This window comes from Neodiprion pinetum, chromosome 7 (assembly GCF_021155775.2).
Source record: "Neodiprion pinetum isolate iyNeoPine1 chromosome 7, iyNeoPine1.2, whole genome shotgun sequence".
NCBI classification, from domain to species: Eukaryota; Metazoa; Arthropoda; class Insecta; order Hymenoptera; family Diprionidae; genus Neodiprion; species Neodiprion pinetum.
Window position 1 is genome coordinate 325,614 of NC_060238.1, and position 21,567 is coordinate 347,180.

The following is a 21,567-nucleotide window of genomic DNA, read 5'->3' on the forward strand; positions in this document are numbered from 1 at the left end:
GTTGTGCCAGAATGGCTGGACGTGGTCTGATTGTGAACAAAAACAGTACTCAACATGTGTCCGTACTGGATCAAAAGTTTTCTGACCAACTGCTTTCGTATAACTGAAATGTTACATTTATTAGATCACATTAGTAAGACCTTTGACGGATAATTTATTCGAATTGTTTTCCATTTCGAACGGGATCTATTCGACTTCTCTAATTGTTAGATCAGCGACAGCGGAACGACGTGCCATGTGGGCCATGTGACCTGTAGACGAAATTGATTCTCTCATTTCGTTACAACTCCTATGGACAGACAGAAGCCGTTTTGTATTTCCCACATTTTAATAAGATTTTGCATTAAAAACGAATAGCCACTTCGCGATAATAATGTTCGACTGTATTATCTGGGCACACGGGGTGAGCGACGGTAACGTCAGTTCTTCTCGCCTCTACGTACCGACTGATATGCACCTGCAGGGGAAGATGAAGAGGGCGCGACTTGGCAACGAATTAATCTCGCCCATTTTCGATTACGAAAGGTCCCGTAACACTAGCAGTCCTTGCACGCGAGCGGCCATTGAACGGCTTACTTCAGGAGTGTGTGTAAACTCTATGTCGATTCCACGGTTTCAGATCCTTCTACTTCATGCTGGTAGAGATTCCGCGAATGGTGCCGCGGCGACGACGCGACGGACGAACCGATCGAGCGACGGAGCGCGACGTCTGTGCTGACGGAGCGAAGGGAGCGACGAAGGAAGGACGGAAGGTGGCTTCGCAGGAGGGTGAAAGGGAGGCAAGGGAGGGAGCGAACGAACGAACGAGCAACGCTAGATATTCCCGTATTCCCCGTTCCGCCGCGTATATCTTGGCCGTGTTAAAGGGGCCCTTGGATGTGCCTTGGATAGTCGTGCGGATCGAGCCCTGGGTCTCGAGTTTTTTTCCCTCTCGTTAACTGCATCGGAGTCGGTGAATTTTTACGGAAAATCGACCTTGATGGCTGTCAGGGTATCGCGGCGGGTCTGTAACTCGTCAATGTCGTTTAACCCCGACTTTTTTATTAAAGTGTCTCGTTCGACACTGCTATGCTACGCTAGTTGTTAAGTATTATGTGCAACCGTCGGGAGGAGGGAGAACCAGTGTTGATTGTTGAGCAACGGTGACCAGAATAAAGAGAAAAAAAGATAAAGAAGCTAGAAGGAACGAAGAAAAAGTCGCAAAGAGGGAGTCCGCTTTTTTTTAAAACTGGAACTAACAACCTCTGTTTTCTCGACCCAACAACTACACACTGTTACTGTCGACCGCACCAACACTCATACCACCAACGGTGAAGGTGAACGCTCAACGTTAGACGAGGAAAAAAAAAGACTACGATAAAAAGAAAAATAATAACAATAATAACAATAATAATAATAAAACGAAGAAGAAGAAAAAGAGGAAGAGGAACCAATCAGTCACAAAATAAACACGAATCACCGCGTTATCAAAAGTAGTGAAAAATTTTGATTCCTATTTTTCTCCCGTTTCACCCCCTCTCGTAAATTGTCCCACATCTTTGCATCCCCAGGGATTCTCTCGGTATTGGAATTCGAGTATAAATCCGAGAGTAAGTAAAGAGAAAAGAAGAATCACCCACCCTAAAGCAGACTGTCAAAAACACCTGAGGTTTCATCGTCAGTCGTTGAGACGGTCAAACGTATACAATAAAGTGGCAGGGAGACAGGTAAAATGTTCACTGGCACGGTTAAGGTAAAAATATGCGAAGCATCTGGCCTGAGGGCAACGGATAAGCAGAGAAAATTCTGGCAAGACGAACCGCCAATTCTGGATCCCTATGTCCTTCTGGACGTCGACGAGAATCAGCTCGACCGCTCTTCGACCAAACCAAAGACCTTCGATCCTGTGTGGAACGAATCGTTCACGCACCATGTCCTGGATGCGGGGACGCTCGGGCTGACCGTTTTCCACGACGCAGCTCTGCCGCCCGATGATTTTGTGGCCAATTGCAGCATCAGATTCGAAGATCTGGTTCACCGAGAAGACGATGCAGCTGATTTCTGGGTTCGTGGTATTCAGCTATATTGTCCTGTTCCTAATCGTAGCACTATTGAAAGAATTCTCAGCTTTGGCGTTATTAAATGCAACGATACAATATTTCGATGAAACGTTTATTGTGAATATGCAGCATGCTGAGATTTTGTTGTCGCATAGGTGTGATATTCTTAGTAATGTTTCTTTTATACGTTTGATAGCGGTTTAGATAAGAAGAGTTATGCGCAAATATACTTTGTCCTTTCGTAAGCGAGTCAGAGATTGCTAGCAGTTCGCGTTCGCACCTTGGTTAATACATATCGAAAACGAGAAGTATCTCTCATTAAGGAGAGAATTCGAATCCAAATCCTATGGCTGATATTTGTATGTGCAAATTTTATTTAGAGTATTGTGTGTTGGGCAAATTCTCTGTTTGCAAGATTTGTTTGGATTTTCTGTAAAATAAGAGTGTTGAAAAAAAAATTGACGGTTGGATACTCTACTTAATTTTCCTCTTTAATAAGAAAATGTTTCAAACACACAGAAATTATGGTTTTGAAAAGTGTTTTCAAAGGCTGATTCACATTCGTGCCGAGACCCTGAAAAAGGCGGCTATACTTTACCCCAGCGAAACGGTATTTATTAATCATCGTTGTTGTACATTAAAAAAATTTAACGTTATTGAGATTTCGTTCACTGATTTAAAGTGGAATTACCAAGATTTTCATCGCTCACCGTATTTATTCCGTTGACGGGTGTTAAATCCCTGCCAGGGAGATAGCACAGAAACAGAAAATCATCCGTAGCTCTTCGTCTTTAACATATTTGCTGTTTTCATCGAGAAACGAGGGCAGACTGCACCTATATGACTGTTAGTGCTTACAACGCTCTGCTGCGTAGACTAGATATAAATTAAAGCCTTGATGGCTTACGGAGGCCACAAGTATGCATATGTGTATCATAGATAAGAGGCGAATACTTATCTTTGTCTTGAATGGTTTTGATTATTCGGTCAAAAAATTTATTATCTGCTCGGTAAAATCAAATTTTTCCCACTGCAAATGTTCATGAGATCAAAGTTAATAACGCTAGCTTAATGAAATATTTGTGTGTGGGGAGGGGGACATCTATTCTGCAATTTTGTAGTGACTCTGAAATGGCCAAGTTTCCAAAATATGAATCTCTTTTGCCTTATAATTTATTCCATTTCATATATTCCTAAAATTAGGAAATAACAAGTTTTCCGAAATTTGAATCATTGAAATAACAATACCAATTCCAGTCATTTATTTAGCATCATGAATTTTCTCGCAGGAAATTTTCTACAAAGCTTCTTGAACTCTGAGCTGTTAGTCATTCTTAGAAAATTCATTTTGCAATTGTCTTTGTGTTCAACGCATCTTTGAACATTATTCCGTAAAAACATAATCAATTGTATCAAATTTTTCCTCACTTTCCACTCAAACTGCAAGGTTTTTGCAATATAGACAAGTGTTGAGGATTCTGGAGAATTTGTTACTATACCGTGTCGTCCATAATTGTGCAATTAAGATTCCTTATTCAAGGCTTTCATGCCTCAACATGTGGACATTGCCATGGGGAATATTTTAGATTATTGTAGCTACCGTCATGTAAGTATCCTTTGGTCTGTCACATTTCATTGCAAACACAAAGGAAGAAAGATTTGGCTGATTTTTATTACAATCAGAATCATTCGCAACAAACATCTGAATCAGCAAGCAATTGCCCTTAAAGGTAGGATTTTAATTCTATTTTTCAGAAAGGTCGTCTTAATTTAACGTTCGTGTATAAACATCCCTGTACCTCCTCCTCGAATTCCGCTATAAAATAAATGAACCGGCACTCGCAATGGTAACATCTTTGAATTTTGCTAGTCGCTTTTACTCCGCAGGGATTACCTGCAAATATTGTACCTAATTGGTAATACTTTGTGTTTTCATTGTTAATAAATAAGCGATGTTGCGTAACTTTTACGCAGACTGAACTAATAGTCTTCATTCGTTCCAGGTCGACCTTGAGCCGCAAGGAAAACTGAGGATACGAATAGACCTGAAATGGACGAATCAAGGTCAGTGTCGGCACATGTTTCCGTTGAATAATTTGCCTGGAATAATTTATAATAAACATGCAAAGAGAATTAAATTCTTTACTGAGCAGACTAGAACAAGTACAATACGTACAATGAAAGGTACAAAGAATAGCATAGATCGTCTTTAGATCTATTTCTAAAGAAGCAAAGATGGAAGAATTTCAACTTGTAAAACAGAGTGAAATTGTAATGCTTTCATGCAAAAACAGAGCAACAACAACCTGGCTGCGGAAGCGGTGGGTTGGGCGGAGGGTCCGGAGACACAGGCGGCGGAAGCGGAGTAGGCGCAGCGATAGGAGGAAAAGAGCCGAGACGAGAGTTTAAAGAGCGACAAGGTTTCAATCGCAGAAGAGGGGCGATGCGAAGAAGGGTGCATCAAGTCAACGGGCATAAATTCATGGCGACTTTCCTGAGGCAGCCTACATTCTGCTCCCATTGTGGCGACTTTATATGGTACGTACTTCGATCAATGTATCCTGTTGTTTTTTATTCTTAATTTTTTTTTCCCCCTGTGTTTGTACTGTACTAAAAATCGTATCAAACCGAGGACAAAACTCTCACCTATATCCAACATCCACTCGTCTTTGGATTTTTGATTCACAATCGAATACTCGATACTTGGTTAAAAAATACGTGTCTGGATACGGCGAATCCAATTTTCAAAACATGCAACAGTAATTGCAGCAAGAGTTCGGATGTTTGGACTGATATTTTTTTTAGACATAGAATGGGTAATTTTAGTGTTTAATTGGGCAATTTGTGGGAATACTTTGTATGTGCTCGTGTAGGTCTCGGCATAAATACTTCTCCCGATGTCTGCTTTATTTAAGGAAATGCGACACAGTTTACTGTGGGTGAAAAACAACGGAAGGGAAACATTTCCGCTGTATGAGTGCCGAGTCCGTGTCCCGGGTGTGGTGGTCTTTCTATTACAAAAATAATAATATTTATATATCATTACAATCCTCTCAATCATCAAACACAAATCTGCATGCATTTGGTTCTTCTTTTTGTGATTAAACTGTGGGAGGAGTAATTGAAACTGCGTGGACATTGGTGGAATTGGGGTTGCACGCTTTGGTATTTCACACAAGCTGACGTTACGCATTTCTACTGCCAAATCTTAGGATCAATCCAGTTGCACTTTGCTTCAAACAATTTGAAACCTAGTCCGTTCGTTTCGTAAATGCTAACGTCTAGGATACGTGGTCCATTTCTTATCATCCAAAGTGACGCGTAATGTCAGGTTGCCTTTTAATCTCTTGGCTTAGGGTAAACGATAGAAACAGTAGAGGTAACTTCTGGGTAGCAACGTCAGAGGAGGGATACGCGTATGTGTTATTAGGGATTTTGAGGAGACGATGTGACGTGTTTTGTCTGTTGTATTTCAGGGGCTTCGGCAAGCAAGGGTATCAATGTCAAGGTGAGGAAGACACAAAATCACGTTATTAACCGATAGTAATAATTAATTGCCTGCTTGCGGAATCCCATGTGCGTATTAATATTTTTTGCCGTACCAAGTTGCTCCTATATACGTACGCTCCCATTTCCTATGTCCCAGAGACACCAATGATCCAAAGATATTTCCCATTCGTCGATCGCTTTCTGCTTGAGTAGGTGTTATTTTGTTTATTTGCTTATTTTATATTTTTTTTATTTCATTCCGATTATACTCAGTCAGGGTTCAGACCTACATGCACTTGCGTCTTGCCAAAGTATGAGTGAAAATATTTTACGGATCATTTAACCATGTTTGTGCCCCTATGTCTCTTCTTCTACCTGTATTCTTCTTATCATGTATTATATGTCTATGTCATGTTGGATGACTTTAGCGCATGTCCGTTTTACTTTTTCCGTTGTACAATTTATTTGTTTGATTATGACATTTGTTTGTGCGTTTTTCAATCTACAAGGTGGGATAGCAGAGGTTGTTAAGCTCCTACTTGCGTTATTTTATTCTCACACCTGCTCTTCGCAAAACTCTCTATTGTAACGTACAATTAACATAATTTTTTTTTATGTTTTCTTCGCCCTGCACGATTTAACACAAATTTTCACAGTGTTTTATGTCACAGAAATGAAATGAGCGATTGCAGTTCAAACGGCGCATGTTTATCGGAGCTTACTTAACGTACTGTTTTTCGAATAGCCTCTTTCACACATTTTCAAAGAACGAGAGAAAAAACGAAAATAACAATTGCTGTAGAATATATGTGTATAAAAAGTTTTCCCTACGTTTGTTACAGTCTGCACATGTGTCGTTCACAAAAGATGTCACGAGTCCGTCGTCACTGTTTGTCCAGGCATGAGAGACGAAGTAAGTGTTGAACGAACCAAGTTCCTCGAACAGAAACTGAATTTTTCTCAAGTTGGTAACTGTATTATCGAAATTATCTCGGGGGGGTGAGAAACTTCCATACACCGCTAGGGAGATGATGTCTATTTTTTTTTGTTTCGTTTTTTATTTTAATTCAAACTATCTGCCCGTTTAGGGAAACGTTCATATTTTACAGACAACCCAGAGTACCCAGAGCCAAAGATTCAGTGTCAATGTTCCCCATCGCTTTGTCGTACACAGTTTCAAACGGTTCACATTCTGCGAACATTGCGGGTCTCTTCTGTACGGTCTTATAAAGCAAGGCCTACAATGCAAAGGTAAATCTTTTCCATTCAATCATTACCAATGCGTTAATCTGTTGTTGGATTTTGCGACGTTTCGTTAAGTCAGCAACTTCCAAACTCGGGTCAAATGTCGATACAGTTTTGTCTTACTTTTGGTAATTATTTTCAGTCTGCCATATGAGCGTGCACAAGAGATGTCAAAAGAATGTTGCAAACAATTGTGGTATCAACAGAAGGCATTTGGCTGATCTCTTGAACGAAATGGGAATCTCGCCGGACAATAAGAACAAACCGGCCAGGATCAACTACCAGTCATCGAGCCAATCTGGTGGCTCTGGGTCGTCGGCTCCCCCGAACGAAACGTTCTCCGAAGGGGTGCCAGTCTCGAAATTGAAAGAACCGACCGACAGCGGAAGCGGCCCAGATACCGGCTACAGGAAGCTCGGGCTCGAAGATTTTCATTTCATCAAAGTCCTTGGCAAAGGAAGCTTCGGCAAGGTAATGCTTGCCGAAAGAAAAGGGTCACCGGACGAAGTTTACGCCGTCAAAGTACTCAAGAAGGATGTCATCATTCAGGACGACGACGTCGACTGTACCATGACAGAGAAACGCATACTAGCTCTGGCAGCCAAGCATCCGTTTCTCACCGCCATACACAGCTGCTTTCAGACCAAAGATAGGCTCTTTTTCGTTATGGAATATGTCAATGGAGGTGGGTGGTCTTGTCTTTTGCGAATTGGTTAAAAGAAAAACTTGATACGAACACCCCAAGAATGAAAGATTGAGTTTTCACTAGATCTCCATCAAATTGGCGACACACCGGGAAGACCGGGAATAGTCGGGGAATTTCGTCTATCGGGAAAAAGTCGGGAAATTATGGTGAACCATAGAAAAAACTTGCTTTTTTTAAAATTGTTTTCAAACTTCATCTGTGCTTCGTAAATTCGGTTAAGCTAACTTTCAGAAATGGTATCGTTAAATTTCTAATTATTTGTGTAAAATAAACGTTGAGATCCAACTTTATATATTCAAGGCGCATAACTTCTAGAGCTTTTGGTCATAAAAGCTTCGTGGGAAAACGTCTGGAAATTCTGAATTTTTTGACGAGACAAGTTAGGTAATTTTATTTAGCAAAATTGTCGCCGCCCTGGTAGTTGTCGAGTTATTTAAAAAACAACGTAAAAATAAAAAAAGATTGGACTGGTTAACGTTTTCTAAGTTCGAAACGCATTCAAGCGAAAAGTTCTTAGTCTGGCTTATCAAGGTCGAGCAAATTAATAATTTATTTAAAATCGAAACGTACGTTCTGACAGTGAACTTTTAATGATCGACAGGTGATCTGATGTTCCAAATTCAAAGAGCTCGCAAGTTTGACGAGGCTCGTGCACGTTTTTACGCTGCCGAAGTTACGCTGGCATTACAATTTCTTCACAAGCACGGTGTGATATACCGGGATTTGAAATTGGACAATATATTGTTGGACCAAGAGGGGCATTGCAAACTTGCCGACTTCGGTATGTGTAAAGAGGGCATAATCGAAGGTGTCAAAACCACGACGACGTTCTGCGGCACCCCCGATTACATCGCGCCCGAGATACTTCAGGAACTGCAGTACGGCGCGAGTGTCGATTGGTGGGCGCTCGGCGTTCTTATGTACGAAATGATGGCCGGTCAGCCACCGTTCGAAGCTGAAAACGAGGACGATTTATTCGAGTCAATATTGAGAGACGACGTCCTTTATCCGGTATGGCTGACCAAGGAAGCTGTTGCCATTCTGAAGGGATTTATGACCAAGAATCCCGCCAAAAGATTGGGATGCGTTGCAGCTAACGGAGGCGAGAATGCCATACGACTTCATCCATTTTTCCGAGACATGGACTGGGAGGCGCTCGAGGCTCGCAGACTGAAGCCTCCTTTTAAACCGAAAATTGTAAGGATAATACTGATATACGGTGCAATTATTGCTCTGCTTGCATTTTATTATTATTCACACATTTGTTGCTTGTTTTATTTTTTTTGATTTTATTTATTTATTTTTTTTTTTTTGCATTACAGAAAAACAAAAAGGATGCAATGAACTTTGATGCCGAGTTCACGAAAGAAGAACCGGTCTTGACACCGGTGAATCCTGAAGATTTACGCTGCATAAATCAGGAAGAATTCAAGGGATTCTCATTCGTTAACACAGACTACAATCCCGCAAGACTTGCGGGCGAATAAACGCAGTTGATAAAAATCACTTGGATGTTACGATCAAGTAAGTTTTTTTTTTTTTTTTTTTTCCTACCCTCTTCGTTGTTTTCAAGATATGTGTAATGTTTCATTGGTCGAACTGTACGAGAGGGTAACTGTTCGGTATGGGTTCAAATTAATTTAATCTAATTTCAATGAAAACGGAAGAAAAGCGTAAGCCGTGAATCGGAGTGAAAATTGGAATTTAAACAAGTAACAAAACGTATACCGCGATGGAACCTGGTGAGGTCTGATTTTTCATCTAATCTGTATACAATATAGCAAAAGAAAAGAAAAAAAAAACGAAAGGAAGGTCAGATGATTTACGAGAAAATAAGCATATCGCAAATGTTTATATGTGACAGAGATGAAAGTATAACGAACGGTCAGGCTGCTTGTAGCTGATCGTAGAAAAGAGAGAGAGAGAGAGAGAGGGAGAGATAGCTAAGGTACTTATAATGAGTTAAGCGGAGTATGGAATTTTTTTTTTTTTTTTCGCCGCGAAACTCATCGGTATACACGATTTATTTTTGGATAAACCAGATGATAGGAAAAATCGAAGAAGAAAAAGTAGGTGGAGGTTGTGTTTCAATGCAGTAACATAATATAATGATCGACGGACAGTAGTTTATTATTTATTACGTTGACGCATTTTTTTTTATCTCGTTCGTTTGATCTTAGCGCGTTGCTGCTGGTAACTAGCGCGCACAAAACAAAAACAAAAAAAATAAAAAATGAAAAAAAAAACCGTCAACTACAACAAATTTTGCGCAAATATTTACCTCAAGGTTAGCAACTTTTGGTAAAGTTTTATGCGAATATGATTGCAAGTGCACGAAACTTTAAGAATTATAGCCCATGCACAAAATTGTTGATAAAAAAAAAAAAAAAAAAATTTGCGAGATCTGAGCTTTTTCAAACACGTTGTAAAAACGTTAGAAATTGTATTTAAAAAAAAAAGGAAAAAAAAGAAAACAAAGAAACTAAGATTATAACTTCGGTTCGTTTAATTAGTCAAAAATTTTATCGATTGTTGCTTTTTAATCGTTAAATTTATAGAAAGGTTATTTAAGCGATTAGCGATTTCTGTTTTCCATGATTAATGCATTTTGTGTTTGTACATTTAACTTCCGCTTCGGGTAGAACCTGATGCTTTTTCCATCTCAGATTAGTTTTTTCAAGCCCGCGTGATAATATTATTGACAAATTTTATTAATGAGCAAATGGATAATAATTTATGATTTTATAAGTCAGGTTCAAAACCCCCTATTTCTATGATAATGCCATAGTTTGTTACAAAAATATAGTATCTATTTGAACACAGGTATATACATATATATATGTATATATATAATTCAAACAAGAGGAAGAGAGAAATAAAATTGAATAATAATAATATTAACAACAACAACAACAACAACACTTATAAAATAGTAAATATTAGTATGAAATTAAGGTTATATATTATATGCAGGCCACAGGTGGTCTGACCAGAGTATATTTAAATTATTTTAGCGTACGCCTACCGTAAACATATAATGACCGTATGTAAAAGAATATTTCAAGAATCTAACAAAAATGATAAAAAGATAAATCATACACATATAACGTTTAATTAAGATACGATGCAGGCGTAAGCAGAGGAGGAAAAGAAAAATCAAGTTTTAGTATAAAGTTAAGATTAAAAAAAAAAAAATAAAAAAAAAATAAAAAAAAAACCAAAAAAATATATATATATACACATAGTCATTGATGCACCTTCCAGGATATTCGTACATGTTGTCTCTAGTTAGGTACCTTTAAGACTTGAAAACAATTCTCGACTCGTTGTACGACGGTGGAGAATCTATAAAAATATAAAATATGCGTTAATAAATAAGTGAACAAATTAATTATAAAATAACTATCGTGCGAAGGTCCGCCGAACGGTTCTTTCGATCGCAATTCGCTCGTCTGCGTCGTTTGCCGAGTTTCCGCCGCATAACCACAAGAACACGTTACAAGTTGTGTCAAGAAAGATGTGTGCATTAGGAATAAAGTGTGATTGGCGTACTTAAACAAAACAAAAGAAAACAAAAAACGGGAAAAAAAACAAACAAACAAAAATAAAACTACAAAATATTGATAATATTATATTAACCATGGAGTGTAGAGATCTTATGGTATAAGATAGAGGATGAAAAAAAAGAAAACCGCTAGTTTACCAATCAAGCATTACGTATCTATTTATTATAAAGTTATTGCAAATCGAAAAGCCGAACGAGAGTCTTTGTCGACGGACGGTTTTTTGAGATGCACACGTTTGCCGTGCAAGTTATAAAAATGGCGGATGACGGCGGAGCTGGTTGCAGTTTGCCAAAAACCATTTGGATGTTTACCTATAATAATAATAATGAGATAAACGACAAATTAACCAACAAAAATATTACAATGTTAATTATTAATATTTAAAAATAACGATGTACTGCATACGTATTTATATATCATATATGCCGATAAATCTATGTATATAATTTATAAATATAGAAAGTGTGGCACTCTATTGATTAACCGTACATATATTTATACATACATACGTATACATAGACGTATGTATATGTATAAATATTGTAACATATATGTGCGATAAAATTATCAATTACGGTAGAGTTTTTCTTCTGGACCATTTTGTGACAAATCAGCCCCAAATCGTTACAAAATGGACCATAATAATAACGATAGTAATAATAATAACACAGTATAATATAAAATGTAAAATACGATAGGATGAGTTTGAGTAATTCGATGTTATCATTACGGACTAAGGATTAGCGTGTCACGCACACGATCGCTTGAATTACTTACATGATCATTAACGTACTAACTACGTGTATAATAATCGGTATAATCGTTGTACCGTTCAAGCACCATATACGTACCATACATAAACACATATATATATGCACAAATATACAAATATACAAATATACAAATATACAAAGAAAAATAAATATATTGTATACGGAATTTAAATCTAATGCGGGGTATGCTTCGAGTCTGTGCGGGACTCGAATCATACAGCTTAATAGCGTTAGACTTGATAGTTGTATACGTATTATGTACAACAAGATATACGCGTTCTCTCGCCGTTGCGAGGAGAGGTGGGAGATAATTTGTACGCCAATCGCTCCGAGTCGCCGGACTTTCCAAAGCGATTCGTTCTATCCCTCGGCATATCTTGTACGGTGCAAGGTTTACCAAAGCCAACTTGAGAAATGATAGAAGAGGGGCGAACGAAAACGGAAAATGATTTGAGGTGACGAGGGCGTAGGACTGGAGGACCGGTTTCACACGTTATTCGTAAACGTTGCGTAATCGATTGTTTGTCGCACGATATTTTACCGTCGTAACGTCAGGTCATCAGCCTTGTCCTCGTCGATTTGCCAACCGATTCGAAACCAAGCCGAACATCGATTTACCCGAGTCGACGTCGAAAGACATCGAGGCTTTTCCTCGTTCTCTCGGTGACCTTTTTTTCGTGATCGGTTCTTAGTTTGTTTGCAAAAAAATTTCACCGTGCTAAAATTGGAAGACAATCGGGAGGGCGGCTATTATTCACGCGGTTCCGTGTAACGACTTTCGTCCAACCAATTTTCGAACAATCTCGCCATTCGTGACGAAGAATTAAACGGTCATAAAAATAACGTGAAAACGTCGAAGAGAAACGTCGACGTGCTTAGCAAGTTTCGAGCAAGACAGGCACTGCCGAGAATCGGAAATTAAAAACGACAGATTTAGATGCATTCTTGTATCTCTTGATAATAATCGTAACAGTAACAGTTATAGTAATGTTGATAATACTAACGCGAGCAACAATAATTATCGCTTACATTAAAAGTAGTAGTATCAATAAGTATCGGGTTGCAAATAAAGATTTAGAAAAAAAAAAAAAAAAACGTTTGCCCTATTACAAAAGGCAAGCGCGCGCCGCATTGACTGATGTCTAGTCAGAAGATTTAACAAAAGGAAGGTGTCACGTTGAACTTGAATGTTCAGTCGGGAGATGCAAAAGATAGAGACAAAGAGAGAATATTAGAGTAACACTGGATGTTTATTCTAATGATAATTAGAACTGTAATAATAAGAAAATAATAATAATAATAATAACAAAAACAACAACAACAGCAGTAATAATAATGATATTGAAACAAAAAATAAAAATTGAAGAGGAATAAAATTAATTGAAGTTTAAAAAAAAAAAAAAAAATGGTTAGTCCGGCCTACGTTTAGTAACACAAGGTAGAGCGTTAAAAAGTAAGAAGGGATTAACAAAACTGTATTATACATATATAATGTATATACATATAGTATATGTGTATACTATATACATGATATATCATTTAAAAAAAAGTTTGAAGAGAGAAAACAGAGAACGGAAGAAAGGTGGAAAAAACATAAAACAAACTTAGCATAGACACGAAAACTTCTTTGCATTGAGTGCGTAGTGATCGTTAAAATAAGATGCGTCAAGTTTCGTTTTTTTTGCTATGAGCGTACGTGCGATAGATGAGTTTGCGGTCATAGCGAGCATTGCATATGTAGAATTGATGACGGTAAAAGAAAAAAAAAAAGAAAAAGAAAAAAAAACGGGAAAAAAAGTTTGAAAAAATGAAGCCAAAAAAATATCTATGTTTTAGGTATATTTAGTAAATGTTGAATCTGGAGCGTAAAGAAGATAAATATAATTCAAACATTTCGCCTTGGCTTTTTGCGATGCTTAACTTTGTCGAGAAATCAGAATCGAAGAAAGAAATGTGTGTATATACCATATGTTCGTGCGTACATGGTTGTGGAATAGAAAAAAAAAAAAAAAAAGAAAACAAATAAATAAATAAAGTTTAAAAAAAAAAAGAGGAAGAACAAGGAAAGAAAACAGCGGTTTCAAAGGGCCAAGAGTTCGTTTGAGGAAAAGATGGTTGTTTGTTTTTTCTTTATATTTTTCCTCGTTCTCGTATTCTTTGAACTTTCTTTCATTTATTAATATTAATTAATCAGAATTATGAAAAGCTTTAATAAATATATATGTCCATGTATGACGAAACAATTAATAATTTATAAGTCACGTGAACTATATATAGGGTATAATCACATGCAGTGCATTAATTATTGAGTGTTTTGCAACGATAGTCCTATATTTGTTGAAGAGAAAAAATTTAAATCACCTACTTATAGATAAACACATACTATGTATAATATTTATATAATGTGAATGTAGGTACGTAGTCAGCCGTAGGGCAAAAATGATTGTTGTGCGTTTTTTGTCGTGATGATGTTACATTATTACATGTGATTGGTTTACTTTTATTTCACTTTATTTATTTATCCTTTTATTATTTGACAATTTTTCGGAAGAGAAAGAAACGTTCTGAAAGAAAAAACACAGTAAGAAAAACGACGATCGTCGCTACATTTTTTCTCATCTATCTCTTCACATATTAAGACAAAAATAAGAGAGTCTGTTTGAGTTTTGATCAATCAGATCACGCGTTATTTTTTCTAGTTCAATCTATCGACTAATGTAATTTCTTTATTTTTTCTTCTACAAACGTACCTTGACACGTTGTTTATTCGGTATCTAGATTTCGTCTATATTTGAATTTTTTTTTTTTTTACAACCATTATTTTATCACCGTCATTTTTTACCGTCTATTTTTACCGAATTGACCGGTTGTAAAATCTATTAACTCTATATCTTGCGTCCGGTAATAATTAATTCACATTAGCTTGGATTAATCATTGTCTGCATTTGTGCCATTTTGTTTTCTTTGTTTTTTTTTTTTTTTTCCTTCACGTCGCGGTTTCCGATGATTTTTACAACTAGGCGAGTGGGAGTAAGAAACACAAAAAAATAAAATAATAAATAAGCATAATAATAGAAATGAAAATAAATAAGTGGTGAAAACAAAACAAAAAAAATATGGACATTTCAAGAATCTAGCTCCTAATTGGAGATTTTTAACATTATATAGTAATTATAATGATAATGTTATTAACTAATTAGGGTATTACTATTTAGACGGCTGTAAGTCCAATCCTACGTCACGCTGTCCCTGTTCGATGTGATTTTTTTCTATCGCCAATCAATAATATATGTACACGTGTCTGTGTATTATACATAATACATATATGTATTGTGTTGAACGTTACGAAGGTTAATAATTATATAATACATATATAATGTGTACATGTCCTTGGTCCGATCCCAAGACATTCCGGGCCACCGTTGTACTCTGCTGCCACTTGTTGGAACATTCGATTCAGATGCCATCGTTGGCCTTAAATGTGTCAGAATCAATCCAAGGGTCCGTATATACGTACTTGCGCATATGGAAAAGTAATTATAGAAGAGACAAACGCGCGCGCGCAAACACAAGGAGGAGAAATTTGTACATATAGGAGAAAAAACAAAAAAAATTCACGTGCTTGTGCTGTAGGAAATAGAGAAAATCTATACTTGTTGAAGATGTGAAAAAACTAAAGAAAAAAAAAACAAAAAAATTAATATTTACCTCAAGTCAACGGTAAAACCAAGAGAAGAAAAAAAAGTTAAAAAAAAAAAAAAACATTGATGTTGAAAAGTAGAAGTGATATATTTAATACAAACAAAAAAAAAAAAAATAAGCGAGGAAAGAAGCCAAGAGCCAGAAGTACGGATGAAAAATATTGGAAAGTGAAAGGTACTTGGAAATAGAAACTGAATTTAAATAAGATATGATGATAATATTGTTGCAATATAGAATCTAGGGAGAGAGAGAGAGAAGGAGAGAGAGAGAGAGAGAGAGAGAGGAGGGTTATTATTATTTTTGAAATTCGCGTGTAAGCAAAGAATCTTAATAACAATGTTTGACGCCAAACCTCCTGCTTGTTTAAGTGTTTATTATATTACATTGACTTGCATGGAATAAATTGATGAATAGATGATGATTATTTTGAAAAATTACGTAGAGATTCGACAGTTTGTCATGTAAACGTACCGCCGTCTCACGTCTCGTTTCATCATCGCGTCAAGCTTTGTTGCCAGAGAAAAGGTGAACCGATGAGAAAGAAAAAAAAATTCGGAAAAGAAATTTTGAAAAAAAAGTAATCTCGTTTTGTATTCTCCGTAGTGAAAGAGAAATGTCGAATCAACCACTGACATGCGATATGTCTCATTTGATTGAGTAGCCGTCCTGTAATTTCATGATTGTTTAAAAATTAGTAACGCGCTGTATGGCATATATATATATCTAGGTACGTATAACGTGTGATAGAGAATATTGCGAAAAGCAAGAAAAACCAAAGGAATTTAGGCAGTCGAATGGAATTAATGAGAACATTGGTTACGGGCGTTAAAGAAAGTCAGCTGAAATATAATTGGAAACCGTACCGAGCGCGCGGATAAAATATGTCGAATGTTACGACAGTCAGGGAAGATTACAATTTTCACGCCAAGAGCTAAAGTGATTTTTATCTTATATTTAAACAGTCGATGCCGGTGCAATTTCTGTAAAGTGACTTATCAACGTTATAGAGCAGATTTTATTTTCTTACATACCTTCTCATAGATAGAAAAGGTAAAGTCACAAGAAACAAAGAGTGGCGAAACTTTAATTATTATTATGCCCAGGTTGTGTTTTTTTTTTTTTGCGCGGAAAAAGGAATGAACACACAGTGGCGTATTTTCACGTCTATGTTGATTATTATACTTATCTTATTTACTTCGTGTTTAGTCGACTTTTTTAAACAGGCATTACACCTGATCAATTATTCAATCAACAATTGTGGGGATATTGGCACAAAATGCAATTTTACCAAAGAATAAGTTTAATCGTATTTGTTGTTATTATAAATATATATATATATATATGTTTATATTATATATATATATATTTAGTTATTTTTTTTTTCTCCTTTTGTTTACGCTTTTGTGCCTCGAATGTACATTTTTTTTTCCGTGCTAGATTTTCGATTTGTTTTGTCGAAAGAAAGAGAGGAAAACGTACATAATGCAGTACTAAATGTTATTAAGTTGCAAGAGAAGTTACAATTTAGTTAATAAGTTGGAGAAAAAAAGAGAAAGAAAGAAAAAATAATAAACTTGGCGCACAATCGTCTCAATATTAATCTCAAACTATTTGCGCTGTAAATCGGCTAAGCCGCTGTACGCTACAAAGTTTTTCTTTTGCTCCAGTCCGATAAGTATATTTTGATCTGCAGAACAATCCGCCGTAACTTTTTGCAGAGAGTCCTTGGCGATCTGTGCTTGGGAGTTTTGCCTAAAAGTGAGATAAATTTTATTTTCTTGAAATTTTGTATAAACATCACCTCCGACGGTACTTCATGCTTATCAGCATTTCTCTACCTGTTCATATGCGATATCGGCAGAAATCCGATAAAAGTAAAATTGAAAAATATACCGTACGATGATCGGCACTAGAATAAGCGAGACGTACGCATCTGGAACAAACAGAACAGCGTTATTTGCATATAAGATGTATACGTTTGAAATCTACGAGTAATGTCAGCGGGTATTTGGGTATCGTATGATAATAATACGTTATATTATATCGGTCAGATCGTTTATTATTTAAAAAAAAAATGTAACAAAAAAAAAAAAACAAAAATTGAAAAATACAAAAAAAAAACTATAACTATCCACATAGAGTGTATATATATATATATTATATATATATATATATATATATATATATATATATATATATATATATATATATATATATATATATATATATATATATATATTATATATATATGAGATATATGTATGAATAATTAACTTATCTGCCATTCGATCGAAAAAAAAATAAACAAATGCTTTCGGTGTTCTGAGATGAGAGAAAACTGTCAAAAAACAAAAAAAAAAAAAATAAATAAAATTAAAAAAAAGTAATAAGCATTATGTATGGTATACACATACTACTTACAAAAGTAATATATACGCATGTTATATATCATCATGCATATGGTAACATAAGTAATAATAATATTAATAATAATGATAATATTATTGATTGAATAAATAAATATTAACGGTAATGTATTCATATTTCTGTTAGCAAATTGAGGTAATAATATTATGCTTTACAAAAGTATTATTTAACAAATTTTTACAAGTCCACGAGTACAATTAACTATATAACGTCTGTATTATGTTATTTCGAGGACATTGCCAGATATTGTTAATATTTTTTGATTTTTGATTTTTTTTTTTCTGGTTCTACAACGGCCGAATGATTCCACCTATTATTATTATTATTGTTGTTGTTGTTGTGGTTGTCGTTGTTGTTGTTGCTGCTGCTGCTGCTGCTGCTGTTGTTGTTGTTGTTATTGTTATTATTATTATTGTTGTTGTTGTTATTATTATTATTATTATTATTATCATCATCATCGTCACCGTCGTTGTTAGAAATTTATCGCTTACACGTTTTCATCTGCAGGCGGAAGAATATTATAGTCGATTATTCTTTTTTCGATGAGTCGTCAATTGTGTGTTAATTTTTATCTTTTTGCATCTTCCCTACAACAGCAAAAACAACAACAACAACAACAATTAAACGCATTGAAACAATATTCACTTAATTATATTGAAATCCTTATTCATAAGGACCACGCCGGTGCCAAAACGCATCATCATACCTACGATACTTACTATATAGGAGAATGAAAGTTACGTATAATTTATATTAATTATTATAAATAAAGGGAAAAAAAAATCATAATATCAACCACCTACCGTTTCGTAGAAATCGATAATATACAATACTGATATTCTCGATATACGTTACACACCGTTAAAAAATAAGCATAATTGGACGAATCCTAAGTTTCTTTCGTGATGCAATGTCCTCGGTATTATTTTCTTACCTTCGTTGTACCGCATAATTATTATCGCATGGAAGAGAATTTGTCAGCGTCGAAAAGAGGGAACGGAGAATCGAATGAAAAAAAAAAAATCGAAAAAAATACCCCAGAAAAACGCAAGTTGAGCGAAAGGATAGAAAAAATATTGTAACATTACCTAAGAGAGAAGAGAGAGAAAAAAATACGTTGTAAGTAACAAATACCCAAATCTATTGTATAACTATTGCTATAGAATAAATAAATAAACAAATGAATGAATAAATAAATAAAACTAATCTATATACATATATATATATATATATATATATATATACAATATATATATATTAATAAATGCATAGATAATGTATATTGTACAAATATATAACACGCCGCATGCGAACAGTTGCTTTGCCGTTTTCCCTATCTGTGTAATGAAAATAATATTATTATTTTACGCATGGGTGTTATACTTGTGCAAGAAAAGAGGAATTCAATACACGATGAATATAGGTGTTATAATGCGAATAAAAGAAATTCTCCGGTAGATGAAAATATATTGATTGATTGAATATTTTCGTTTTACTTGCATAGGGTTGGCGACACGAGCAGCTGGTATTTGAAGCGAGAAAACACTGTTACTTGTCTGATTATTGTGTAAAAAATAAAAATGAAAAAAAAACATATATATATATATATATATATATATATATATATATATATATATATATATATATATATATATGAAGGAAAAACAAAAAAAAAAAAAGAGTGGATAGAAAAGTCGTAAAATACATGTGTGATGTATGATGGCATTACCCTTCGGCAAGAGACACGGGAGCTCGTGTGTATATTTTAATCCCAGTTTTACATTTTTTCCCATTTTCTCGAGTCATTTTTCATATCTCATCCTTATTGCGGGGAATTACATTTTAGACAATTGCACTGTGTCATTGCAATATAATGATTTTATTATGTTCTTACAGGATTCGAGTATACTTATATAATAATAATAATAATCATAGTAGTAATAATTTATATACAGAGCGGTTTCGATTTATCGTAATATCATACACTAATATATAATTTTTAATAACATTTTTAACTAATGATTCATCACTCAATCGCTACACGTTGCATACGAGTTTATTTATTTGTTTGTTTATTTTTAACGTTAATTTTAAATATAATATTATATATATCCCCACGTTGTTCTGTTTCCATGCAACAACGTGGATCACAGTCTATATTTTTCTGCATTCGCCGACACAACCGTTTAGCAATTGTTTAAAAGGTTTTCCATTCCTTATTACTTGTTCATTTTCCACGCAAATTGATAAAAGCTTTGCATTCTCTCGATATTCTACTGTTGTTATGTTTATACTACAATACCAGGATCCTTAGGAACGAAATAGTGTTTCTCTTGTTTTGTGTCAAATTTTAATATCGTCATCATTCGATATCTCGACGAGAGCTAAAGCATTTCAACGCGCGGTGCTGAGAGAGAATTTTCATGAGGCCGAAATCAAGTAACAAGTTGAGTATTTACAGAGAAATAATTCTATCGAGGATACAATAATGAGAAATTATTCATTTGTTAGGCTCTTTAAAAAATATCGTCAGGTATAATATGATAACACTTGATCGCTGAATCTGATCTGTGCCGTCGAGAGGGACAGCTACATTGAATAATGTTTTACCGCCCGTTAGTCTCGTTGCCATATTAAAATATACACGTAACAAGTACAATATATATTTATATCTGTAAATATATATATATTTATAAGATATAATTTTATTTTTCCTTTTCTCATAACAATTCGCACTCGTTGAACGTCGTTGTTTTATCGGCGGTGCGGTATTTTTTTGAGATTAGAGAAACTTGTGCGGGGCTCGGTTTAAACTTTCGCACTTTGCGCAGTACGCGGAATAATTAATTTAAACATTATCTATTCACTGAGCCCTGAGATTGTACACTAACAGCAATTTAACTATACATTCGCGCCTCACTTCTCAATGCTTTTTTTTCAATATAAATTCTAGATTTTTTTTCACTATAAAGCAATGCGAAATAATATTTTGAACCTACGATTACTATCTAGGAGTTTTGTTTTAATTTCAAGTAATATATAAATATTCATTGTAGCTATCAAGTTTATTCACTATACTTGTCTAACAGGGCTATTTCATTTTTACATTTAACGCCGTGCAAACTCGTTATATTTTGTTTTCTTCACTCCTGAATATCTTGCACTGTTTTTAATTTGGCAGTGTGTAATATTTTCTCGAATAATAATGATAATCGTGACATCACTGATAATATTAATAATGATACATAGTAAGTGTTGTTTAAATGCATTTTGGTACAACGTGACGCATCTAAACCAAATTGGTTTTTCAGCGGCTAATCGGTAAATACTGGAAAAGAAAAAATGAGTAGGCTTTACTGCTATCTTTCTTTTCGTTCATGTTTCGACGTACGTTTTACACGCGTGCGTACGTGCGACATATAATACGAACATGTTTATTTGTCTGATTGGTTTTCGTTTTCTTTTTCTTTTACAGCCCAGGCGCTACTAGCTAGCTATTATCTTCGATCCTTGTGCGTACGTTTTGTATCAACTTAGGCTGGTGCCAAGAATGAAAGATCAGTCATTATTCTAGTACCAGGATCAACGTCGTTTCAGCCTCTCTAAATACCAACGAGTAG

The 21,567-nt window shown here is 35.3% G+C and overlaps 1 protein-coding gene across 9 annotated transcripts in view; it reads left to right on the plus strand.

Moving 5' to 3' along the window:
• The window catches only part of Pkc98E (Protein kinase C), a 33,323-nt gene extending 11,761 nt beyond the window's left edge, over positions 1-21,562 (plus strand). Inside the window, exons 2-11 of one of the 9 annotated variants that reach the window (XM_046634003.2) lie at positions 620-2,044; positions 4,043-4,103; positions 4,334-4,577; positions 5,516-5,547; positions 6,371-6,492; positions 6,617-6,779; positions 6,916-7,458; positions 8,081-8,676; positions 8,802-9,003; positions 21,423-21,562. In XM_046634003.2, the coding sequence (XP_046489959.1) occupies positions 1,712-2,044; positions 4,043-4,103; positions 4,334-4,577; positions 5,516-5,547; positions 6,371-6,492; positions 6,617-6,779; positions 6,916-7,458; positions 8,081-8,676; positions 8,802-8,966 (2,259 nt within the window). In that variant the 5' untranslated portion in view covers positions 620-1,711 and the 3' untranslated portion in view covers positions 8,967-9,003; positions 21,423-21,562. Of the gene's footprint in view, positions 1-619; positions 2,045-4,042; positions 4,104-4,333; positions 4,578-5,515; positions 5,548-6,370; positions 6,493-6,616; positions 6,780-6,915; positions 7,459-8,080; positions 8,677-8,801; positions 15,596-19,451; positions 19,580-21,422 lie in introns of those variants that run through there. The other 8 variants (XM_046634006.2, XM_046634007.2, XM_046634005.2 and 5 more) reach the window with 8 other exon arrangements.
• Positions 21,563-21,567: the final 5 nt, after the last annotated feature.